Genomic DNA, 26,231 nt, shown 5'->3' with positions numbered 1-26,231 from the left:
TTTTCTTCTGAAAGGACCCAACACCACCAGTCCCAGGTAATCAAGAAAGACCTGAAACAAGAAGGTGATGAGAAGACCGTGAAGGAAGTCAGCTGCTGCAGGAAGGATCCGTCCTTTGCTTCCTGTCCCTCTAGTCCTGTCCAGTTAGCTGGGTCTAGATTCACACTTAATGTCCTTATCAAGACTGGCCTTCATTGGCCAGGCGCAGTGGCTCACGCCTGTAATCACACTTTGGGAGGCTGAGGCGGGTGGATCACCTGAGCTCAGGAGTTTGAGACCAGCCTGGCCAACATAGTGAAACCCTGTCTCTACTAAAAATACAAAAAAAAAAAAAAAAAATTAGCTGGCATGGTGGCAAGCATCTGTAATCCCAGCTACTCAGGAAGTTGAGTCAGGAGAATCGCTTGAACCCAGGAGGTGGCAATTGCCCTGAGCAGAGATCGTGCCATTGCACCATTGCACTCCAGTCTGGGAAACAAGAATGAAACTCTGTCTCAAAAAAAAAAAGAGAGAGAAAAAAAAAAGACTGGCCTTCACCACCTCAGAACTACAGTCAAATAATGCACTGGTTCTCACATTCTCATTCCCCACTCACACTGCGATCTAAACTCTTGGGAAGTGTGGAAAGGGCTTTCTCGGTCCAAATCCTGATACAAATACCATGGCATTCTCCTGTCAAATCAATAGAATCAGAATTTTAGAGCTAGGAAGGGACTGTCAATGCCTTCCTTTAAGGAATGTTTGCTAAGCGCCTTTCGTGTCCAGGGCATGATGACAGTGCTCAGAGCTGCCATCCAGGGAGACACCCACAGCGTCCGAGTGCAGAGTCCCAAGGAGATGCCGTCCCCAAGGGAGCAGGCTCCCAGCACAGGTCACCCACTGAGCCAAGGTAACCTTCTGGTCTTCCCCTGTGGCCTTGTTCAGATAAAAATCTTGGAAGGTTAGTATAGTTTTACTCTCAGAGATTGAAAAACCAGCTGGGAACAGAAGCTCTTCTGTAAAGATTTCATAGCTCAGTTACCATGAGTGTAGGATATGATAAGATTCTAAAGCCAGCCATTTCTTTAAAGAAAAAGGGCTGGTCTGGCATAGTGGCTCATGCCTGTAATCCCAGCACCTTAGGAAGTTGAGGCAGGAAGATCACTTGAGGCCAGGAGTTGAAGATCTGCTTGAAAAACATAGCAAGACCCCCATCTTTATAAAAAATAAAAAATTAGCTGAGCATGGTGGCACACGCCTGTGTTCCCAGCTACTCAGGAGGTGCTGGGAGGATTGCTTGAGACCGGGAGGTTGAGGCTACGGTGAGCTGAGATGGTGCCACTGCACTCCAGCCTGGGTGACACAGTGAGACACTATCTCAAAACAAAAACAAAACAAAACAAAATCAAAAGACAACCCAAATGGCCAACATCTACAGGACATTAAATGAACTATAATACATCCATATTCTGGGTTGTGGTATAGCCAAGGGTTCTGATAATACTTGATGATCTTGAAGAAAGGCTCAGTGAAAAAAGAAAAAGGAGGGAACAAAAGTGTATGTACAGTGTAATCCCAATTGTGTGTGTGTGTGTGTGTGTGTGCGTGTTGTAATTTTACTTTAAGAAACAAGGGAGCAATAAACATAAATCAAGTTGGGTACAGTGGTACACACCTGTATCCCCAGCTACTTAGGAGGCTGAGGCGGGAGGATCACTTGAGCCCAGAAGTTCCAGGCTGTAGTGCACTCTGATCCTGCCTGTGAATGGCCACTGCACTCCAGCCCAGGCAACATAGTGAGACCTCGTCTCTAAAAACAACAATCTCAGTGTATACCTCCAATGGGGAGGCAGACAGAGGGATTGGGAAGAAGAGGCACACATGAGCAGATGTAGGCATTAGTAATGGCTAGTTTTGGAGCTGACGGTAGATTAATTATATTGTATATTAAATAAATAAATGCTGCATGTACATATGTATACATGACTGCATAGAAAAAAATTGGGAAATTTTTACCAAAATTTCTAGATATCTGATTTTAATTTTCTTCTTCATACTTTTCTGTATTTTCCAACATTTCTAAGATTTGGGGATGCATTTCTTTTATAATTGAAAAAGTGAGGCTCACTTGCATAAGATGGGGAAGTACCTAGATGTATGAGAAGGACAGTGCTATCCCATGGGGAATTTCCACCAGAAATTGGGAAATGCTCCTGGAATCACGAGCCTGGACTTTGTGCTGGGCCTTCTGAATGTGCACCTCACTCTTTGCCACAAGGGGGAGCAAGGAGACAAGGTAAAAGAGAAGCCAGATCTGTGGGGGCGGGGGAGGGGCGGGTGGGGTGGCGGGGGTCGGGGGAGGGGCGGGGGTTGTGTGTGGAGGCGCCAAGGTGACAACCACCCCTCCCACTCCCCCTGGGTCCCCAGAGCCTCACCCAAGATCTTCATGAGGTTATGAACACAGCTATGAATTAGGATCAAAGCTGTGTCTGAGGACTTTCTACCAAAGAATCTAATTTGTTTTGTTTTTAGATCTTTTTCTCTTTTTTTGAGATGGAGTGTCACTCTGTTGCCTAGGCTGGAGTGCAGCAGTGCCATCTTGGCTCACTGCAGCTTCAACCTCCCAGAATCAAGCGATCTTCCTGCCTCACCCGAGTAGCTGGGACTATAGGTGTGAACCACCACGCCAGGCTAATTTTTCTATTTTTTATAGAAATGGGGTCTCAATATGTTACCCAGACTGGTCTTAAACTACTGAGCTCAAGCAGTCCTCCTGCCTTGTCCTCCTAAAATGCCGGAATTAGAGTGCCTGGCCGCAAGTCTAATTTGAATGTCAGAAGGGCAGCAAGTAATTACTAAGTCGTTTTATGGAGAAACTAATGTTGTCACTGTACCACACACAACTACGTTACAGCCCTGATGACACCACCTACAAGTCATTTAGTCTCAGTCACTTCCTAGTGAAGCTCTAGCCTCCCATTTAATCAGAGACAGTTTGACTAAGAAGGAGGTGACATACACCCAGAGTCGTAATTGGAAAATAGCCCAGGCAGTGTTCCTTGTGATTTTATGTTGTTTCCATCAACTTGGTGTTTGGAAATAGACGTCAGTTAGTGAGTGTAGTGGACACAGAGGAAAGAATGAGCTTTGAAACAAGAATTCTTATGTTTAGATCCCGGGTCTGCAGCCCCCTGGTTGTGGACCTGTGGCAGGTTACTGATCCCTCCCAGTCTCGGTGTCTTCATTTTTAACATGGAGATGCCCAAAGGGAAACTCCTGGCTGGGTAAGGCCCCCCCTAGAGGGAGGCTTAAACTGCAGGCAGCTTTCTTTGGCCAAAGTCCTGGGAAGGCCTGGACAACACTCAAGGTAGGAGCCTGGGACAGAGGGGCCAAGATCACACCCGTTGAGCCAGATACACCTCAACACCTAGAAAGACTGTGTTTCCTAATGCAACAGAATTCACAACTTACATCTAAGTGCACGTAGCTGTGCACTGTGGCTCATGCCTGTAATCCCAACACTTTGGGAGGCCAAGGTGAGAGGATTGCTTGAGCCCAAGAGTTCAAGACCAGCCTGGGCAACATAGCAAGACCCCCATCTCTATAAAAAATACAAAAATTAGCTGTTGTGGTGGCATGCGCCTGTAGTCCCAGCTACTCGGGGAGCTGAGCCCAGGAGTTTGAGGCTACCAGTGAGCTGTGCTTGCACCACTGCACTCCAGCCCGGGTGGCAAAATGAGACCCTGTCCCTAAAAATAAAGAATTGAAGAGTGATACCCAGTTTGGTCTGCATCTTAGGGCCCAGATCCAAAGATGGCAGACCCCCCACCCATGTTTTGTGTCCCATGAACATGTCAGCCACAGCGTGGCACAGAGGAAGGAAAGCAGGATAGTGCCCAGGAACAGGGCAGGGAGGGTGAGGCACTTAGGACCTAGGAAGGCACAAATGGACACAACTTAATGATTTTTCTTTTTTCTTTTTTGAGACAGAGTCTTGCTTTGTTCCCCAGGCTGGAGGGCAGTGGCGTGATCTTGGTTCACTGCAACCTCCTCCTCCCAGGTTCAAGTGATTCTTCTGCCTCAGCCTCCTGAGTAGCGGGGATTACAGGTGCGCACCACCATGCCTGGCTAATTTTTGTATTTTTAGTAGAGACGGGGTTTCGCCATGTTGGCCAGTCTGGTCTCGAACTCCTGACCTCAAGTGATCTGCCCGCCTCGGACTCGCAAAGTGTTGGATTACAGGTGTGAGCCACCTTGCCCGGCCAACCTGATTTTATTTTAAAACAAAACAATGGCAGAGCCTATCTTTGAGGAAGGAGCGTCCAGGGAGCCTGGTGCTACTCCCAGCCAGATGCCTGATGTGGAGTCAGGACAACTCCAAGGCTGTTGCTGTGGAAAGGGAGGTTCCCTGCACCAGCACATTGCACAGCTCCAAAGGCATGGGCCATGTGCATGGAACACGGTCCAAAGGTGCCTCCTGGAGCTGAGCAACTTGGGGGCCATGGCAGATGCCAGCCTAATCTCCCAGAACACTGGTGTGTAAAAGGCCCTCAAGACCAGAAGGAACTGAGGCTGAGCATGACATGACCTGCCACAGGCCACACAGTCTGCAAAAGTGGCTGGCACCAGTCACCCTGGCATCCCCCCTGTGCTGTCCCTGGGTGCTGCCCTTCACTCCCCAGCCTTGTGGAGGGCTGGCCTTACCTTCTGACCTCAGGGAACCAAATGGCAACGTTTCTGTCATCTCTGTGATCACATCCTGTGGTTGTCTGCCTGCCCCATCAACATGCCCCTTCTCATCTTTTATTTTATGGAACATTTCCTGTGAGATTCTGCCAAAGACCTGCTTGCTTCCGTTACTTTGATTTTATTTTAAGGAAAGCAAAATTTATGGAAATCAAACTGGTTTTGACACAGGAGGCATAACAAATAAAACTTTCCGTTCCTGGGTGAGTATAAACAATCGGACACCCAGCCTTTGACGTGAACCACAGCAGCTGTCGTGCAGGAGGACACAGGTGGCAGATCTCAAACACAAGTCTGCAATTTTTATCCAAAGAGTGGAATTAGTGTGGAAACTGGAACCTCTGGAAATTTCTTTCTGAGAAATTTCATTTGCTCTAAGCTTAGTCAGTATTACTCGATTTTAGTGTCCCCATGGGCCAGGTGCTCACTGCAAAACTTGAAGCATCAGCCTGAGATTTTCAGTTAACCCATAATCCTTGCCAGGGGGCATCAATATGGCAGCGCCTTGGCCAGAACTTTGCACGACAGCTTCCTTTGTTCTGTGGCTAAAGAAGTGTCTTGCAGTGCAGCTTTTCAAAAGACAGCCATGGCTCCAGGGGCCACTCAGGAAGGCTTGTGGAGTGGGTTCTGCGAGGTCGTCGCTGCTGTGGCCTGTGCCATGAAGCTTGTGGCCTGGCCTAAAAGCAGAGAGGACGCCCTTTAAACAGAAACATTTTTAAAGTTTTCCTCTCCCCACTTACTTCTCCCTGCCATCCTCTCCCCACTGCCCCATCACCTCTAATCCCCAAATAATGGAGATGCAGGCTCCTGGCAGTAGACGCTGCCACAGGGGCATCTCACTTCAGTTGTTAGCATTCTTGCTGAGGGACAGTGTGCTGATTAGTAGCAGGCAAGCAGCCTTGGGAAATCTGAAAATATACCGAAAGTCATTTTCCAGAAACTACTTCACATACCTACTTTCCTCCAAAATTGCTCTGGCTTTTTAGAGACCGAAATCCCAGTCTTATTGCAAAATGAGGCCTCAGATTAACAGAGATTTTTCTTTGATGAGTTGTATCGAACACATATCCATTGACAGCCTGCCAAGGTAGGGCCATGGTAGATGCTAGGCACTAAAGTCTATGGAAGATGGAAAGTTCTGGCCTGGAAAATGGATGAGAGGCATTTGTTTAGAGGGTTTTTTGTTGTGTTTTTTGTTTGTTTGTTTGTTTGTTTTAAGATGGAGTCTTGCTCTATCGCCCAGGCCGGAGTGCAGTAGTCCAGTCTTGGCTCATTGCAGACTCTTCCTCCTGGGTTCAAGCAATTCTTCTGCCTCAGCCTCCCGAGTAGCTGGGATTACAGGTGTGTGCCACCACGCCCAGCTAATTTTTGTATTTTAGTAGGGATACAGTTTCAACCATGTTGGCCAGGCTGGACTCGAACTCCTGACCTCAAGTGATCCACCCTCCTCAGCCTCCCAAAGTGCTGGGATTACAGGCATGAGCCACTGCGCCCCGCTCGAGTTTATGGTCTAGTTGCAGAGACATAGAAGTAGGTGATTACAGTGGGGTTTTAGAAGCACTGTGACGAACTGGTGTATGCACAGAGCAGGGCAGACAGCGGAGGGGAGGCCCAGCTAGTGATGGAGTCAGACTCGGCCCCAAAGCCCACATTCTCTCAGTGCTGAGACAGAGACAGAGACAGACAGACATAGACAGACAGGGGGTCGCTTTTCAGCGTTGTTCAGCCCCTGTTGGTGACCCTCTGGCATCTGGTGCCTGCACCCGCTCCTCTCCTCTGTCTCTCACAGGCAAAATGGAGAGCATGGTTCCTGAAAGACACAGTGGCTACTCTTATATCTCCACAGTAGATATCCTGCAAACGGTTGATTGTGCGGACAGCTTTTCTCAAGGCACCCTGTTATCCTGCTCCCTCAACCTGATTTTCATCCTGAATTCTCTGTCTCTAGGCCCACCTCTACCCACCCAGTGCACCAAATCGGAGAGGGCAGGATCATCCCAACTCCCCACTCCCACATTCAGTGATGCAGCTTGAACTTCAGACTCCCATCCTTTGCTTGGTTCCCATTGTCACTGTGCACTGCCTCAAATTGGACCCTTCATTGTCATCGGGGCAATGATAACTGAGTCCTAAGTGGCCCCCAGCCTCCCCTCTCTCCCAGTGCAACCTAAGCACCACACTGCCACCAGCATTGTGCCCTGAAAGCAAATTAGATAACACCAGTGTCTTTCTTTCTTTTTTCTTTCTTTCTCTCTTTCTCTTTCTTTCTTTCTCTCTTTCTCTTTCTCCTTCTTTCCTTCTCTCTTTCTTTCTTCCTTTCTTTCTCTCACTTTGTTTCTCTTTTTCCCTTTCTTTCTCCTTCCTTTCTCTCTCCTTCCTTCCTTTCTTTATTCTTCCTTTATTTTTTCCTTCCTTCCTCCCTTTCTTTCTTTCTTTTTTCCTTCCTTCCTCCCTTTCTTTCTTTCTTTTTTCCTTCCTTCCTTCCTTTCTCTCACTTTCTTTCTTCTTTCTTTCTCTCTTTCTCCTTCCGTTCTCTCTCTTCTTTCCTTTCATTTTTCTTCCTTTCATTTTTTTCCTTCTTTCCTTCCTTTCACCCTTCCTTCCTTCTTTCCTCTCTCTCCTTCCTTCCTTCTTTCCTCTCTCTCCTTCCTTCCTTTTCTTTCTTTCTTTCTTTCTTTCTTTCTTTCTTTCTTTCTTTCTTTCTTTCTTTCTTTCTTTCTTTCCTTTCTTCCTTCTTTCTCCTCTCTCTTCTCTTCTCCTTCCTTCCTTCCTTCCTTCTTTTTGGTGGGAGGACAGGGTCTCGCTTTGTCACCCAGGCTTGAGTGCAGTGATATGATCATGCAGCCTTGAACTCCTAGGCTCAAGCAATCCTCTTACCTCAGCCTCCTGAATAGCTAGGACTACAGACACGTGCCACCACACCAGGGTAATTTTTGTATTTTTCGTAGAGATGGAGTCTTGTTATGTTGCCCAGGCTGGTCTTGAACTCCTGGCTTCAAGTGATCCTCCCCCCTCAGCCTCCCAAGTAACAGAGACTCCGGGCACATGCTGGCATGCCCAGCTGATGTTTTTTATTTTTTGTAGAGACAGGGTCTTGCTTTGTTGTTCGGGCTCCCTGCCTCAAGTGCTCCCTGCACCCTGGCCTCAAGTGGTCCTCTTGCCTTATCCTCCTCACGAAGTGCTGGGTACAAGCATGAGCCACTGCACCCAGCTGACCATGCCATTCTCAGTCTGAAATATCTCCAATGACTTTACATCGTGCAGAGAATAGAATCTGATTTTCTTAGCACAGCATATCAGGGTCTGCATCTTGCTTCATCTCGTCCTTCCATCATCTGCCGCAGCCACAGAATCTCTCACTAGCACCTGAGTGCACCTCCTCGCCCTCACACACACCTCACCCTCTGAGCCCAGGTGAGGACATCTCCAACTTCCCAACCTAGGAAGCTCCTATGCAACCACAAAATTCAGCTCAAATATTACCTCATCTGTAAACACATTCCTTTGTTTCTCTAGAAAGTCTCAATCATGCCTTCCTCTGTATTTATATCTTTAGAAGTCCTCCACCCTTACATTATACCTTTATTTTAGTGCTTGACATAATATATTGAAATCAATTATAATATATTGAAATCATCCATACATACATGTCTTCTGTCTGGACCTCACACTTGCTGTCTCTCTCACCCAGGCCCAGTCATCCATACATACAAGTTTTCTGTCTGAATCTTTCTCTCTCTGGATCTCTCTCTCTCTCTTTAGAGAGAGAGAAAATATATATATAGAGAGAGGGTGGGGTGCAGAATATATATATATATATAGAGAGAGGGTGGAGTGTAGTGGTGCAATTATAGCTCACTGCACCTCACTGCAGCCTCAATCTCCTGGGCTTAAATGATCCTCCCACCTCAGCTTCCTGAGTCGCTGAAACTACAGGTGAACACCACTATGCCTGGCTAATTTTTTGGTGGGGGGATGGAGTCTCACTCTGTCGCCGAGGCTGGAGTGCAGTGGCACCGTGTTGGCTCACCGCAACCTCTGTCTCCTGGGTTCAAACAATTCTCCTGCCTCAGCCTCCCGAGTAGCTGGGATTACAGGCACCCACCACCACGCCCGGCTAGTTTTTATATTTTTGGTAGAGATGGGGTTTCACTGTATTGGCCAGGCTGGTCTCGAACTCCTGACCTCAGGTGATCCACCCACCTCGGCCTCCCAAAGTGCTGGGGATTACAGGCGTCAGCCACCGCGCCTGACCTATTTATTATTATTTTTTTTTGTGGAGACAGAATCTCAATACGTTGCCGAGGCTGGTCTTGAACTCCCCAGTTCAGGAGATCTTCCCACCTTGGCCTCCCAAAGTGCTGAGATTACAGGTGTGAGCCACTGTGCCAGGCCATTGGAGTTTCAAATTTTATTCCCGACATCTAATCTGAGGCTCTGCTCCTGCTAAGTGCTCAGTGGCTGTTTGTGCCGTGTTACAGGAGTTCCCATTGGTTCTTTTCACCTGTGTATATTGCCAGGGGCTTTTGGTAACCTGAAATTCCCTTACAGTGAGGCAGCAGGAAGCAAAGAAACCCAGCAGAGACAGAACCCTGGGGCTCTCTCCTTTATCCTTGGTCATAATTGTCCAACTTCAAAATAAATTCTGTAGCACCCCTAGTCACCAGGGTTATCACGCTATCAAAGGGTGTTTGATGTTGTCAGTTTAAGGGATTAAAATAAGTAACTTCCATATGAGAGGTAGACAAGCAACACCAACCCAAGGACGAGAGCCAAGTAGTGGGAAGGCTTGAATCACCTGCATCACCTTCAGAACGGTGCTGCATTACTCAAAATTGAGAATGTTCTCATGCACAGAATGCCGAGATTCATGTTAATGAACTGATGTTCGGTTGTTCTGCAGGAAAACGTAGTAAATAATAAGATTATCATTTATGGCATAGAAAAAAATGCACTTTCAGATGACTCTATGCTAAGAGCAATGAAACAATGAAGAAAAAAATGATTTTTTGACACAGATCTAGATTGTTCTACTCTTAAAGTATTTACGACAGTGATAAGCACATGTCTAAATTACCTGACTTCTCTAATAGTCCAAATGGAAAAAAAAAAAAAATCAGACAGGAAAGGGATGAAGCAGAAGTTTTAAAAAATTTGTATTAGGAAAATTGGAAATACATGAAATTTCATCTGAAATCAGCCAGAGACTTGGATCCTCATTTTGCTTAAGTGAGTTTTACATAATGCAGTGCACCTGATCTTAGCCAAAAGGCCGAGAAGCGATACATAATACAATGCAAATTAAATATATTGCTGATAAAATGGACCCAAAGCTTCCTACTGAATTGTGTAAAATGGGCTTTCTATCATTGTCCCCAACACTGAAAACTGGGACTTTCATAAATTACATTATTTTCCTAAGAACCTTAACTTCAAACAGTTCAATTTTCATTTAAAGGAAAGTAATTTCCCAAATGGCATTTAGTCAGAACAGGTGCTGTTACATCTGGATGCCAGAGCTAATCAGGGGGCGTTTTCTCTTTTTCTATCTTCACTATCTGTCTTCACTATCTGAAGCCCAGTTTACAGCTTCTCAGTGTATTTTGTACCTCATTAGTTTTTGGCATCCTCTATAGCATATTGGCCAGTATGATTCATCCTTTCTTTGAGCACAATTAGCTGTGAAAACAGATCTTAGGACAGACTCCCTCCCTACCCCCAAAGGATTACTGAAGGTAGGAAATGCAGGTGATTATCAGTTTGCCTTTGATACAGACATCCTGCTCTGCCGTGGCCCTTTGAACTATCTTTGATATGCAATAATTAAGAGGGATTCAACCCCTGGAGGAGAAGCCGCATGGCCCTGCCTCTTCTCTCCTTCTATTGAGTCCTTGTTTTGAACGATTGATCAAACAGATTTGAAGGGATTTGTTGAAGCTTGTGTGGGGCAGGAGGAAGGAACAGAACGGGGAGGGGGCACATCTGGTTATAAATAGTTTCAGGAGGAACCTGCTGGTCAGACTTTGCTCAGCCGATTTCACGCACCTTACTCAGACTAAGGTTTGCTTCTCTTTCAGAAAAAGCAGTGACAAACAGACGACATACTGAGTTGCCAGCTTAGTGGAAGCTCTGCTCTGGGTGGAGAGCAGCCTCGCTTCGGTGACGCACAGTGCTGAGACCCTCCAGGAGCCCAGGGATTGAAGGATGGCGGCGGCCGTCCTGCTGGGACTGAGCTGGCTCTGCTCTCCCCTGGGAGCTCTGGTCCTGGACTTCAACAACATCAGGAGCTCTGCCGACCTGCTTGGGGCCCGGAAGGTAAGGCTGCTAGGGAGGGGTTGAGGTACGGGGCTGCTGACAGTCGGGGTGTTCTGTTTGGGCTTTAGTAAGTCGTTTTGATTCATGTGTGAAATGTCTTATCTAGCAGGTAAATTGAATTGGTTTTGGATTTGGGAGGGCACCCTGGTAGGATCAGTGGCCTTAGCATGAATGTATGAAATAAACACAGTGGCTTTTCACATCATTTGGCCATAAGTTTGTCTATAAATCAGGGAATAAACGAACACTTTGGAAGCTCTACCATGTGCCAGCTCTTTTACATGTGATACCTCATGTACTCCTTCCTCACAATTTGAGATAGATGAAACACCCCCTAATTCCAGATGAGGAAATAAGACTCAGAGATTTTGAAGAGCTTACCCAAGCTCACAAAGCCGGCAAACATGGGAATGAGAATTTAAACAGAGGACCATGATGCATTGCCTTGTCACCGTCTAACTTCACAGACAGAGTTGTTTTAGGGATCGCTTTATATATGTGTATATGTTATTATATATCCTATCTATTATTACATATATCATATATACTATACCAACATTAAAAGTATCAACTGTGGATGAGAACAATTGATCTTCGCTATCTCTTTCTCTATGTCAATGAGGCATCATTGAAAATCAAAGGACAATTCACTTAGGGAGAGTCTGCAAGCTAAATGTGATTCACTAGAGTGAAAAATCAAACAAGAATGCCAAAAACATCAATAGTATATTTAATTAAACTGCAGCCAGCTTCTAGAGTTAAGATATATTGAAAATCTCATAATCACCTGTTAAGACACACATAGGAAACCATTTTTTTCCATTTTCACAAAGAGCACAGGAAAACTAAATTCTGAGTTAAGACAATTTTTCAAACTCAAATAGCCTTTGCAGGGCCTGGGTCTCTCCCCAGGTGACCTGAGCTTCCCTTTGTGGGAGAAAACCATTTCCACTGGAAAATAAGATGCTGCCTGGGGTTTGTCACAGCGCCACTGTCCTTTGGCTCCCTCCACCTCCTGCCTTCCATCGTGTTGGGTTTCCTAGCCTTGTGACAACAGATTCCCTCCACAGGGCTCACAGTGCCTGTCTGACACGGACTGCAATACCAGAAAGTTCTGCCTCCAGTCCCACGATGAGAAGCCATTCTGTGCTACATGTCGTGGGTTGCGGAGGAGGTGCCAGCGAGATGCCATGTGCTGCCCTGGGACACTCTGCATGAATGGTGAGCGACCATAACAGCAACAGTGGTTTTTAAACCAAAGGTAGTGTCTAAGTCCCATAGACTAGCACATTCCAGGGTAGATACTCTCTAATGGCGCTTCCTAGATTCATGCTTGAAGTAAGTATGCAGCTGCCTTTTCTTTTCCTTTTTTTTTTTTCAGAGATGGAGTTTCCAGGCTGGAGTGCAATGGCATGATCTCAGCTCACTGCAGCCTTGGCCTCCCGGGTTCAGGCGGTTCTCTTGCCTCAGTCTCTGGAGTAACTGGGATTACAGGCGTGCACTACCACACCCGGCTAATTTTTGTAGTTTTAGTAGAGACAGGGTTTCACCATGTTGGTCAGGCTAGTCTCGACCTCCTGACCTCAGGCGATCCACCTACCTCGGCCTCCCAAAGTGCTGGGATTACAGGCATAAGCCACCAGGCCTGGCCTGCCTTTTCTTCATGAAACAAAATAATGTATTTCCTGGCAACAGCTCTTGCCAATGACTTGGAGATAATGATTTTAAAGGAAAGACTCAAGTTGGAATCATTCAAATACTTCCATTTCCACTTGGATACCATTAACTACCTTTAATGGAATCCAACTTCCACTTAACTACTTTCTCTGCCATATGTGAGCATGTAAATATTTAGTGCATGTCCCAGAAATCTAGAAAGTTATATATAAACTGAAGGCAGAGGTGCTACTAAACTATGCAACAGTAGGATAATTAGTGTGTCTGTGGTTCTCCCCCTTGAAGTTAGTAATTCTAGTTACACCTGGTTGTCCCTCAGATGTTTGTACTACGATGGAAGACGCAACCCCAAAATTGGAAAGGCAGCTTGATGAGCAAGATGGCACACATGCAGAAGTAACAACTGGGCACCCAGTCCAGGAAAACCAACCCAAGAGGAAGCCAAGTATTAAGAAATCACAAGGCAGGAAGGGTAAGAACAGCATTCTGAGCACATTTTATTTCAGAAATGCATTTTCTCCTCCCAGCCTCTTAAGGATAGGGTGAGATTGATTTTATTCTTCTCCATCCCAGAAACACTTAGGGAGCACGTGCTGTTTGTAATCTCTTTCTATAAGAAGCTGTGGGGGTCACGTACAGAGTACCCTAAGGTAGTCTGCAGCCAGTAACAACAATTCCGATGGGTAGGGGTGGAGTCGCCATTGCATTACCGCTTTTAGCGTAAGACCTAGCTCTGTGAGACCCGCGTGCTGTGTCTATTTTTACTTTGTGTCTGTCAGTCGTAGGTCCCATTCCCTTATCCCAGTAGCAAACCCCCGGCAGGCCACTTTCCTTATTTATCACTAAAGCCCACATTAACCTTGTTACAGGACAAGAGGGAGAAAGTTGTCTGAGAACTTTTGACTGTGGCCCTGGACTTTGCTGTGCTCGTCATTTTTGGACGAAAATTTGTAAGCCAGTCCTTTTGGAGGGACAGGTCTGCTCCAGGAGAGGGCATAAAGACACTGCTCAAGCTCCAGAAATCTTCCAGCGTTGCGACTGTGGCCCTGGACTACTGTGTCGAAGCCAACTGACCAGCAATCGGCAGCATGCACGGTTACGAGTATGCCAAAAAATAGAAAAGCTATAAATATTTCAAAATAAAGAAGAATCTACATTGCATTTGAGCTCAATCTTGGACATTAACTTTAAAATGCTTCCATACAGATCTCTCTTAAAATCAAATCTTGTAGCAAGTGAAATAGCCTGAAACTAGAGAACTAAGAGTTGGCGACCTTGTGATGAATGAAACTAGCTTTAGCTTTTTGTCCGGTTTTCCAGAAAACTGATGGGACTCTGTAACAAAAAAAATTTATTTCTAATCTAGGGACTCAATTAATTCAAATCTTCAAGAATTGAGGCCCAGCGCAGTGGCTCACGCCTGTAATCCCAGCACTTTGGGAGGCTGAGGCGGGTGGATCACGAGGTCAGGAGTTCGAGACCAGACTGGCCAACACAGTAAAACCTTGTCTCTGCTAAAAAATACAAAAAATTAGCTGGGCATGGTGGCAGGCGCCTGTAATCCCAGCTACTTGGGAAGTTGAGGCAGGAGAATTGCTTGAACCCAGGAGGCGGAGGTTGCAATGAGCCGAGATCACACCATTGCACTCCAGCCCAGGCAACAGTGCGAGACTCCGTCTCAAAACAACAACAACAACAAAGAATTGAAATTGTATATATTTACAGTGTACAGCATGATGTTTTGAAATATATATACTATAACCGAGTCACATCTCTCTCTCCAAATACATCTTTAAGCAATTTCTGGTAAAGGGCTGGTGCCTGACAGTATCCTAGGGGGTAAAAATGATAGCATCTAAAGTTAAAAGTAAGTTAATTCTTACATCTTACCAGGGAAAATTATCACAGCAAATACTATATTTTTCCTTAAAAACTCTATTGTTTATTTCCATTCATTTCTTAGAAGGGAAATGGCATTTCACTATAAAATAATTTGGTTAATAAAGAAGTTTCAAAAGATATCTTATATTTGTATAGTCCTTTGCAAGTTATAAAGCATTTTCACATGTTTTCAGTAGCTTTACTTACCATTTGATAACTTTGTCTATTTTATATTTATATAATTTTAATATTTGAAAGGCAGGGCTTTCAAGGAGTGTTTTTATTTATACATTTTGACCACTTGCACTTAAAAGCCCAGAGGAAGACTCGGGCAAAAAAGTGAAATTTTTGTTTGGAGTTTAAAAGGCTGTATTTTGTGCATAGTAGAAGTGGTTGTGCTTAGGGGAGCTCTTTCTAGTGGATTTCAAGCAAGTGCTACAGATTTCATTTAAGAGATAAACCATACACCTGTTTTTCTATTCAGGTTATAAGTATATATTGCAAGATTCAATGATATGGTTTGGACATTTGTCCCTTCCGTATCTCCTGGCTGAAATGTGACCTCCAGTACTGGAGGTGGGGCCTGGTGACTGGACAATGAGGGCGGACTCCTCATGAATGGCTCAGCACCATCCCCTTGGTGATAAGTGAGTTCTGTTAGTTGACACAAGATCGGGTTGTTTAAGAGTGTGGCACCTCGTCTCTCTCTCTCTCGCTCCTGCTTTCGCCATGTGAAGTGCTTGCTGCCGCTTCATCTCCCACCAGGAGTAAAACTTTCCTGAGGCCTCCCAACAAGCTTAGCAGATACCAGTGCCATGCTTCCTATACAGTCTGCAGAACCATGAGCCAATTAAACCTTTTTCCTTCATAAACTACCCAGTCTCCAGTATTCTTTTAGAGCAATGTAAGAATGGACGGATACAATCAAATATGGGCAAAACAAAAAATTAAATTTATGAAGGTCTCTAGTTTATTTTTTTGAGATGGAGTCTCACTCTGTTGCCCAGACTAGAGTATAGTGGTATGATCTTGGCTCACTGCAACCTCCGCCTCCCAGGTTCAAGCAATTTTCCCACCTCAGCCTCCTAAGTAGCTGGGATTACAGGCACCTGCCATCACCCCCAGCTAATTTTTGTATTTTTGGTAGAGACAGGGTTTCACCATGTTGGCCAGGCTAGTCTCCAACTGCTGACCTCAGGCCATCCACCTGCCCCAGCCTCCCGAAGTACTGGAATTACAGGCATGAACCACCGTGCCCGGCCCCCCTAGTTTCTAGAAAATATTGAACAATCTTCCAGAGGCTATTATCTGGGTGTACCTTAATTAACTAATTTGTGATCAGTAAGTAGGGGTAATGTGGTTTATAGCCTAGAGCAGAATATGAGAAAATAAAAACTCCCATTAAAGATCTGCTATCATCTCATATTTCTCTCTACCAAACCCATAGTAAAGTATGATCATGAACATAATATGAAAATTTAAACTAAACATATTTGCTAAGAAAATAAGAACATCATTATCCAATAACAGTACCCAAGGTTTTATTGACTACATTGCAAGCGAAAGCATGAAGAAGAAACAATCATTTAAAAACACTAAAGACCCTTACATAGCAAAGGTTAAGAAATAAATTAAGACTCCTATTGTGCTGTGTCTGCCAGGGAGGATACAGGCCTCATTCACTCCGGTCCTTGGGTTCTCGGTATTTCCACTGGATGTAATCAAAGATGTCTTTCTCACTATCCACTGGCAGGGGTTCTCCAGCAACTCCTACAAGTACAGAGAGAAAAAACTTATTGTAAGAACCAGTTTTATAGTTTAGTTATAAATTAAAAGCTGTGTGGGATTTGCTTTCAGAAGAAAAAGGAAAATGGTAACCAAGTCACTAAAAAAGAAAGACACTGGCAGACGTGGTAGCTCACGCCTGTAATCCCAGCACTTTGGGAGGTCGAGGCGGGCGGATCACCTGAGGTCAGGAGTTTAAGACCAGCCTGACCAACATGGAGAAACCCCATCTCTACTAAAAATACAAAATTAGCCGGGTGTGGTGGCGCATGCCTGTAATCCCAGCTACTAGGGAGGCTGAGGCAGGAGAATCGCTTGAACCCAGGAGGCAGAGGTTGCAGTGAGCCGAGAATGTGCCATTGCACTCCAGCCTGGGCAACAAGAGCGAAACTCCGTTTCAAAAAAAAAAAAAAGACACTGACCACCTCTATTGTCTCCCAGGAGCCTGTGCTGGAGCTTCGTCTTGTGAGTCACCAGTGCCACAAAGGGAACCTGGGGATCCCAGCTAGAGTCACTCAAGTCATCCTCACTCTTGATTGTCCTCTCTGCTGGAGCCAGTATGTATTATATCAAATACTCTAGTGAGTCCCTTTGCAACTCGGTTCTTGGACTAGCAGCACTGGCATCTAGAACAAGCTTATCCAACCTATGGCCTGTGGGCCGCATGCGGCCCAGCACAGCTTTGAATGTGGCCCAACACAAATTTGTAAACTTTCTTAAAACACAATGAGATGTTTTCGTGATTTTTTTCTTTAAAGTTCATCAGCTATCATGAGTATTGGTGTATTTTATGTGTGGCCCAAGACAATTATTCTTCTTCCAGTGTGGCCTAGGGAAGCTATAAGATTGGAAACCTCTGATCTAGAAGCTTACTAGAAATGCAGAATCCTGAGCCCCACTGCAAGCCCAAGGAGTTAGAATCTGAATTTAGTGAGGCCCCCATGTTGCTGGTATGCATACTGAACTGTGAGAAGTACTGCCCTAGTCTACCAGGGATGAAAGCCTTATTTTATACTTTGAGGACAAAATGACAAAAATTCATTCTCCTAGTAGAGAACGGTAAACCACATAGTATACTGTGAAATGTTAACAGGACCCATTAAGCATAGATTCAGCAATCCTTATTCTTTAAACTTTAAAAGCATGGGGCCAAAGATACTGTGGCACTAAAAGCAAAGTGTGTGGCAATGAAAACAATGATACTTGAGTTTTTCAGGGGTCTTGGAGGTACATTAAACAACAGCAAAAAACAAAAACCCTTTTAGATGAGTAAGATGTTTTACTGAGCATGCAAGGATTTAATCCATTTTAACAAAGCTAGAAATAACGCTTGCCTTGATGGCTTTCAACTGAGGGCCTAGGAGCATGTTATGCATTACATCCTTTCTTGTTGCCTGAAGGACTAAAAATACAAAGAAACTACACTAACTGGCATAGTTATTAGAAGGTTTGCTAAACCAAAGTATCTTTGAAAATTACCTTCTCTCGAGATGAGAGATGATCTCTAATACACACATGGACACTCACCAGTGACTCCCAAGGGACGGATGGTGTACTCATTGATTGTGAAACCCTTTTCTAGGGCATGAGCCCTCATATTCTTATTGAAAATATCACTCCCAGTGAAATAGAGAACACCACAGTAATACTGATCTTTGGGTATCAACCTAAAAAAAATGGACAGTAGATACATTTTTTTTACCATGCATTTCAAGTTTAGCAAATACAGGACTCCTAAAATCAATAAGGAACAAAATACCTAAGATAAGCCTAAGTGGTCTAATAAATTGAAGAGAAGACTATCATGAGGTAGACTGCTCAAATCACCCCAACCTTGTAATTTGTTTACGTTTCTGTGAACTTTGTTCTGAAAGAGGTGTGGAGAAATGAAATCGCATTATCACTTAATACAACTAACTTAGCCCAGGCAGGAAACGACTTTTGAGCTGTGGAAGGCATCACGGTGAGGTGCAAATCTGGAGAAAATAAATCAGAGTCTGTAGACAGTCATTACTCTTCATATACTTTGGAGCTAAACATTGCATTTGGCAAGAACATATGGCTCTCGGGAGTAAAAAGAGGCTCTAGATATGAATGTGAACTCCAAGATACAAAAAGGGAGGGAGAAAACGAGACAAGTTTGGAAAAGTTAACAGGTCAGCAACAAAGTCTGAACAATACCTGATATCAATTCTTCTGTGTGGATATTCTTTTTCATCATTTTTACTGGGAAGCTGGCAAACACCCTAAAATGAATATTTTAAACCAAGTTTAAAGATGTTCTAAACTTAAGGCTTAATTTTAATCAAGCAAAACACAAGGTCATTTTTGTTTTTAATATTAGCAGCTCTAGAATTCTGAGTACTTTTAGCAGCTTCTGTGAGTGATACACTATCCCACCTTTCTATTACACTTCATGATAATTAGAGAACTACACGAAACCGCAAATGAGGATTCTCATTATGAGGATTTGGCCTTTGCATGATTCTAAACAAGAAACTAATCAAAGAAAACACTGAACACAAAACACAGACATCAAAATAAACAGAAGAGAGCAAGGTGGAATAAACGATTATGCGGGAAGAAGAAAATAAACAAAAAAGCTACCAGTAATAGTCTCAGATAACGGAAGATAGTCTAACCATGAAGCAAGGACAGAATACTACAGAAAACCCTCAGGGAAAGGTTTAAATCAAAATTTAAAATGATAGGTAGCAGAAGTAAAAGAGTTTGAAATTGAAGAAATCTCTCAGATACTAGAAGGGAGAAAGACACGGAAAATAAGAAAAATATGAGATCAGAAAATGAGAGGATCACTTTCTTCCTTCTCCACAGGTTAAGTTTTCATTATACTTCTACAGTTTCCAAACAAAAGTTATTCAAGTCTGTTTTATCTTTTCCCTTTCCAGAAAAATGGACAAAAAATCTGGACTGGTCAGTAATCCATACATATGTAAAACAAGCTATTAGCACCACCAAATTTCCAATTAAAAGTATCAAATGCTATATTCTAAGAAAAATACACAAGTGACAAGCTTCTGGTCCCCAAGAGTGGTCAAGTTAACACATGCCACTAAAAGCCATACTTTTTCACTCAGCAAAATAGAAAAATTAAAATCTAAACTAATTCTTGAGCTGTTCCTATGGAAGAAAGATTAATGAAACATGTTTACCTTCAAAATACCCACCTTCTTAGGAACTAACAAGTTCCAACTCAACTTCCACCTTCAAGTGGATCAGAAGTCATTTCCACCTGGAATTACCAGGAGGTATTACCTTGCGGATGCGGATGTCTAGATGCCACAGGGAATGATGTTGCTGTTTGTCACATCAGTAATAGGATTTTATCTCATGGCTTTGTTCCTTTCCTCGAGGCTAATTTTATTTCCTGCACTTTTTCTGAAGTGCTAATGTTAAAGAATTTCTCTGTTTTACTGTAAATTCTGTATTAGATTGAGTGGATTAGCTTTGTTTGGCATTTCATTTGGGGAGCTTCATACTGAGTGTCTGAAATAAAGCCTCTTTCATTTCCTCACAGTAGCCATGGTATCTCCTATTGTCCCTTGAATTCTTACTGCAGATATTTCACAGAAAATCACCCAAGGCCAAACTTGCACAAAATACTGAAATTTGAATGACACTCACCTTACATAAAACCAATAGTTAAATGCAGAGGAAACTGTTTTTTTCTTCTGAGTGCTACTATATTCACAGGAAGAATAGCTCAATTATCTAAAGACTATGATTGTACAAGATGATCTGGAATAACCATGGCTTTCCTACTGTTTGTTTACTATTAGCTTAAAGGAATTTGTATCTTGAAGATAACTTGCAAAACACATGGAGAGGCATATCTTTAAGACTAGTAAGTGGTGATAGCAAGAAGAGGTTTTGCAAAAATATGGAATGAGAATGGTTTATTTCACTACCTAAGTTGAAATCATTTTGCAGCCAGTTTCCTTTTAGAAGCCTAGAGCTCTTAGCTTCTTCAGATATCTTGCTCACGCTCATTCCCATAGGCTTGCTGCTTGGACTCCTGCCTGGTTATCTCTTCCCTCAGATATCTGCTTAGCTAACTCCCTATGTCTTTCCCTAAGTCTCATGTTCTCAATGAGGCTGCCTCCAACCACACTATTGAATACTGCCTCCTGCACTCTCCTCTCTCCTACACCCTGTTCTTCCTTTTTAAAAAATAGCACTTAACGGCCGGGCGCGGTGGCTCAGGCCTGTAATCCCAGCACTTTGGGAGGCCGAGGCAGGTGGATCACGAGGTCAGGAGATCAAGACCATCCTGGCTAACACGGTGAAACCCCGTCTCTACTAAAAATATAAGAAAATTAGCCGGGCAAGGTGGCCGGCGCCTGTAGTCCCAGCTACTCGGGAGGCTGAGGCAGGAGAATGGCGTGAACCCGGGAGGCGGAGCTTGCAGTGAGCCGAGATTGCGCCACTGCACTCCAGCCAGGGCGACAGAGTGAGACTCCGTCTCAAAAAAAATTAAAAAAAAAAAAACAAAAAACAAAAACCACTTACTACTCTAACCTATTATATAATTCACATATTTATTATGTTCATTGTTAACTATCAGTCCCTTCCCACAATCCTCAAATGTGAGTTTTACTTAAATTCATGGATACATCCCAAGCTTCCAGAACAGTGCCTGGAATGCTTGTATGTATTTGCTGAATTGACTGAATACAACTTCTGCCCTGGGGGTGCTCACTCTCCTCATTCTGTTCTTCTTTCATGGCACCATCCTCTCTCTATCCCTTCCTTTGTTCCCCAATCTAATCCTTACCAGGTCACCTTCCTCTCCTGATCCATTTCCACACAGATGACATCTTATATTTGTGCAGCTCTCTTTGTACAACTCTTGGAAGATCCAGTATCTCTGAAGTTGTGCAAATTCTTATTTGTACATCAAATAATTGTACAAACTCTTCAAAGTTTCCACATATATTATTTAATTTTGATCTGCATAACGGTCTTCTGACGTAGGGCAAATATCAATTTTAAAGATAAAACTCAGGCCTTTTAGAAGTAAATCCACCTTCCCAATGCCACACAGAGTATTAGTAATGGAGCCAGAATAAGACCCTCTATCTTCTATATCCAAATCTATTCTTCTATAATGAAAGATACAAACTACCTCTTAACTGTCTCTAAAATTGATTTGAAAGTTGACCTCGAGTGCTTCTCTTCCTAACAATGATTACAAATGTCAAAACAGCACGCTCAACTATGGTATTTTTTTAAGTTCCAGGGACTATGAACCACAGGTATAACATCCAAATTTTGTCAAAAACCACCGAGATGGATTCCTACGTCGCAACCTAAAGATCTTAGTTTCTTGTTCTTATTGTCATCTGAATCTTCTACACTTAAAAACAAATAAACAGACCCAGTCTTCTTGTGTTTTAGCCTGTTTTCTTCTGGAAATATGTCTGGGGGATGCTTTCCTGTCAATACCGCTAGATGTGCTGCCAGATGTATGATTTAAAGACTGGGAAGTCAAGATAGGGCATGGTTCCTACAATCCCAGGTCTATCCTAGGATGGGTGAGTGGCCTTAGTCTTCATTCCCGTGGCACATGCACAGTGAGGTCTAAACTAGCCTCATCTCTAGCAATAACTGGGATTTGGCTGCCCTTGCACTTCCTAGGCAAAGGGTTTTCTTTCTTGGATTGAGCAACTACTGGGACAACCCAAGTCCACCACTATCAACAAGATCACAAAGACCTGGCTACCCACCTTTCCTTTTCAGGTTACATCCAGCCCACTAGATGATACTTTTTCCTTTTTTTGGGAGGGTGAGGGAGCCTTGCTCTGTCGCCCAGGCTGGAATGCAATGGCGCAATCTCAGCTCACTGCAACCACTGCCTGCCAGGTTCAAGCGATCCTTCCATCTCAACCTCCTCAGTAGCTGGGATTACAGGCGCCCACCACCACGCCCAGCTAATTTTTGTATTTTTAGTAGAGACGGGGTTTCGCCATGTTGGCCAGGCTGGTCTCAAACTCCTGACCTCAGGTGATTCACCTGCCTCAGCCTCCCAAAGTGCTGAGATTATAGGTGTGAGTCACCATGCTAGGCCCTTTTACCTTGTATTCTTGCTGGCTGGATTCCTATAGCTTCTGTTGGTTTTTCCTCTGGATTTCTCTTCGCATACAGCAGAACACCATTAAGATTATAAAAAATGGCTTCTGCCATGGTAGTGTGGAAATACCTTCCTAGTCATTAACTCTGAAAATAGTTGGCACACTTCCCAGTAAGGATTTCTAGTGACTTTCCCAGGGATGATACTTGAGGAAGAGATTTAGGCCAGAGAGGTCCCCAGAATATGCCCAGATGTAGCAAGACACTTTTCTACTGTGCAAAACATCCAGCTTGTCTAGCAGATATTGTTTTCAGGATTTTATCTGACTGAATATTCTTAAATGTAAGATTCATGAACATTCATTTTGAGTGAATTAAAATTCACCTAAATTTGAAAAGGCTGTTCATGGGGCATACACAAGCCCTATTTTTAATACCATCTCATGTTTGTATATACTTTTGGGAACAGAGTAAGACTTCAAAACCTCACAGAGTCAAGAGAACAAATCAGAGATTTAATTTCCAAAGACTGACTAGAACCTTTACTTTTATCTTTCCAAAGTTCGTTTGGAAGCGTTGTTGAAGTGTGACCAGCTTAGAAAATACACTTTCACAGCCCACTAATATCACCATGCTGAACTTAATAACATGATTTTTTATATGTGTGTGGGTTAAATATACACGACATACAATTTACTATCTATTTGCCATCTCTTTTTTTTCTTTTCTTTTCTTTTTTGAGATGGGGTCTTGCTCTGTCACCCAGGCCAGAGTGCAGTAATGCGATCATGGCTCACTATACCCTCAAACTCCTGGGCTCAAGCCATTCTCCGACCTTAGCCTCCCAAGTCACTGGGATTATGGACATGAGCCACTGTGCCTGACTACTATTTTAACCATTTTTAAGTGTACCATTCTGTGGCATTAAGTACATTCACATTGTTGTGCAACCATCGCCACCATCCATGTCCAGAATGTTTTCATCTTCCACAACTGAAACTCTGTGCCATTTAAACAGGAACTCCCTATTACCCCCTCCTTCCAGGCCCTGGCAAACACCACTCTACTTTCTGAATGACATGACAATTTAATTATCTTTCTCAACTATCTTCTAGTTTTGGCTAAAACTCTTGTCAAATCTATGCACTGAGACGCTTACTAATTTTAGCATGTCAACTCTCTAAAAGCACAGTCTCTTTCCTTTCAGTCATATAACCCGGGAAAAGTGGGGTGTGCAGAAAATTGACTCAAATGATGTATATAAGTGACAGAACACTAAACGTCACCTTAAGAAAGAAGTAAGAGGCCCGGGCACAGTGGCTCATGTATGTAATCCCAGTACTCTGGGAGGGCAAGGAGGGTGGATCACTTGAGATGAGGAGTTCGAGACCAGTCTGAGCAACATGGTGAAACCCCATCTCTACAAAAAATACAAAAATTAGCCGGGCATGGTGATGTGTACCTGTAGTCCCAGCTACTCAGGAGGTTGAGGTGGGAGGACTGCTTGAACCCCAGAGATTGAGGCTGCAGTGAGCCATGTTTCGCCACTGCACTACAGCCTAGGTGACAGACCAAGACCCTGTCTCAAAAAAGAGGAAGAGTCTTAATTCTAGGCTGGGCACGGTGGCTCATGCCTGTAATCCCAGCACTTTGGGAGGCCGAGGCAGGCAGATCACCTGAGGTCAGGAGTTCGAGACCAGCTCAGACAACATGGTGAAACCCAGTCTCTACTAAAAATATAAAAATTAGTTGGGCATGGTGGCAGGCGCCTGAAATCCCAGCTACTCGGCAGGGTGAGGCAGGAGAATCGCTTGAACCCGGGAGGCGGAGGTTACAGTGAGCCGAGATTACCCCACTGCACTCCAGCCTGGGTGATAAGAGTGAAACTCCATCTCAAAAAAAAAAAAAAAAAAGAATCTCAATTCTAGATTTCTATCTGCCTTCCTGTTGGTATACAGAATCACTTATTAATCTGCTTTTAATCCACTAGCCATTCATCTTGAATTATTAAGTCTTAATTCCCCCCCAATCAACTTCCCTCGTTGCCATTCCATGTAACATGTTTCTTCCCCTGAGCGTTCTATCACAGACCGTGATGACTTTTCTTTCTTTGGTGTTGAAATAGATTAATATTTTTCAATCAATTCTAACTTCACTTATTGAAGAATTCTGAGTCAGAGAAGATGAGAACCATTTGCTATTTTAGGGAAAAACTTAATGTGTGTCAAAGTCATTACTGATATTTTCAAAAAGCAGATTATGCCTCATTAACTATTCTTTTTATTTTTGAGACAGAGTCTCGCTCTGTCACCCAGGCTGGAGTGCAGTGGTATGATCTCGGCTCATTGCAACCTCTGCCTCCCGGGTTCAAGTGATTCTCCTGCCTCAGCCTCCCAAGTAGCTGGGACTACAGGCATGCGCCACCATGCCTGGCTAATTTTTAGTATTTTTAGTAGAGACGGGGTTTCACCATGTTAGCCAGGATGGTCTTGATCACCTGACCTCACGATCTGCCCACCTCGGCCTCCCAAAGAGCTGGGATTATCCTGCCATGCCCGGGCCTAATTAACTATTCTGATGACACCTGTTATTTACAAGTGGAGAATTAAAAGAAAATTCTTTCCTAAAATATTCTGAGAGTAGTTATGAGAATCAGGCATCCTGCTGATTATTTTTCTTTAAAGTCTCATGGATACTCTATTTGTTGACAGTAATTCAAAGCTACCATGAAGTCACACACTCAGAATGGTTACTAAACAGTCTCCAAGTTTTTTTTTTAGATGTGCTAACTCTTAACAAGTACTTACCATGAACTTTGTCTCACCCTTCGACAGGGTATCTGTGATAAAACGAACCTTCTGTAACTGCTCCACAACCTGATGTAACAGTTTTGGCTGCAGAATCATAATTAGGGAATAAGAAAAAGAGTAATTACTTTGTAATGGTAAGAAAATATTTAACAATATCTTTAGAGACAGAGTCTTGCTATATTGCACAGACTAGAGATTGTGCTCTTCACAGGTACAATCATGGCAAACTATAGCCTTGAACTCCTGGACTCAAGTGATCCTCCTACCTCAGCATCCAGAGTACCAGGAACAACATCATGCCTGGCTAAGAAACCGTTTTTTTTGGCAGCGAATTGAGCCCGGAAAGAAAACATTTTTAACATGAGTTTTCTAATTATTTATGGAGAAATCTCTCTTTTTTTTTTTTAAGACAGAGTCTCGCTCTGTTGCCAGGCTGGAGTGCAGTGGTATGATCTCAGCTCACTGCAACCTTTGTCTCCCAGGTTCAAGTGATTCTCCTGCCTCAGCATCCCGAGTAGCTGCGACTACAGGCATGCACCACCGCGCCCAGTTAATTTTTATATTTTTAGTGGAGACGGGGTTTCACGATGTTGGGCAGGATGGTCTCGATCTCTTGACCTCGTGATCTGCCTATCTTGGCCTCCCAAAGTGTTGGGATTACATGCGTGAGCCACCGTGCCCGGCCATCTCTATGTTTTTTAATGTTCTGAGCAAGTACTTTTTCCAATAGAAAATTCACCTTTGAAACATATTTTTAGAAACCACTGTTTAAGGTATTATGATTGTTAAAACAATGATCAGTTGTATTTATCTGTTTCCTTAAATCAAAGAGTTTTACTGTTCTTGAAATGGCTCATGGGAAAAAAAACCAAAGAGTCAGCTGTTTCATCTTTTAAAGGCATATGTTGTAAAATAAAAAATGTTTTGCCTTCACAGGTTTTCTAATAG

The 26,231-nt window shown here is 43.6% G+C and overlaps 2 protein-coding genes and 1 pseudogene across 4 annotated transcripts in view; 1 reads left to right on the top strand and 2 right to left on the bottom strand.

Annotated features, from left to right (window-relative positions):
* Positions 1–9,860: 9,860 nt before the first annotated feature.
* Positions 9,861–10,009, bottom strand: LOC116268791 (annotated as a pseudogene).
* Positions 10,010–10,740: 731 nt separating this feature from the next.
* Positions 10,741–13,878, top strand: DKK4 (dickkopf WNT signaling pathway inhibitor 4). Its single transcript, XM_017961981.3, has 4 exons — positions 10,741–11,040; positions 12,111–12,261; positions 13,037–13,189; positions 13,587–13,878. Exons 1-4 carry the CDS (start codon positions 10,930–10,932, stop codon positions 13,844–13,846), a joined length of 675 nt encoding a protein of 224 aa, XP_017817470.1. The 5' UTR covers positions 10,741–10,929; the 3' UTR covers positions 13,847–13,878.
* Positions 13,879–16,117: 2,239 nt separating this feature from the next.
* Positions 16,118–26,231, bottom strand: part of POLB (DNA polymerase beta) — a 39,688-nt gene continuing 29,574 nt past the window's right edge. For 2 of the 3 annotated variants that reach the window (XM_009212973.2, XM_017961980.3), the window contains 4 exons: positions 25,281–25,367; positions 18,565–18,629; positions 17,911–18,050; positions 16,118–16,368 (listed from right to left, as the gene is read on the bottom strand). In XM_009212973.2, coding sequence (XP_009211237.2) covers positions 16,274–16,368; positions 17,911–18,050; positions 18,565–18,629; positions 25,281–25,367 — 387 coding nt within the window. In that variant the 3' untranslated portion in view covers positions 16,118–16,273. The remainder of the gene's footprint in view (positions 16,369–17,910; positions 18,051–18,564; positions 18,630–25,280; positions 25,368–26,231) is intronic. The other variant, XM_021942279.2, reaches the window with a different exon arrangement.

This window comes from Papio anubis, chromosome 8 (assembly GCF_008728515.1).
Source record: "Papio anubis isolate 15944 chromosome 8, Panubis1.0, whole genome shotgun sequence".
Taxonomy (NCBI): domain Eukaryota; kingdom Metazoa; phylum Chordata; class Mammalia; order Primates; family Cercopithecidae; genus Papio; species Papio anubis.
The sequence above is the reverse complement of the archived record's forward strand: the minus strand, read 5'-3'. Positions and strand labels throughout refer to the sequence as shown.

Excerpts from the sequence above, each read along its gene's own strand:
- DKK4 (XM_017961981.3), top strand. The coding sequence starts at position 10,930 with ATGGCGGCGGCCGTCCTGCTGGGACTGAGCTGGCTCTGCTCTCCCCTG. Across the intron at positions 11,041-12,110 it reads ACCTGCTTGGGGCCCGGAAG|GGCTCACAGTGCCTGTCTGA; the intron begins GTAAGGCTGCTA and ends TTCCCTCCACAG. Across the intron at positions 12,262-13,036 it reads TGGGACACTCTGCATGAATG|ATGTTTGTACTACGATGGAA; the intron begins GTGAGCGACCAT and ends GTTGTCCCTCAG.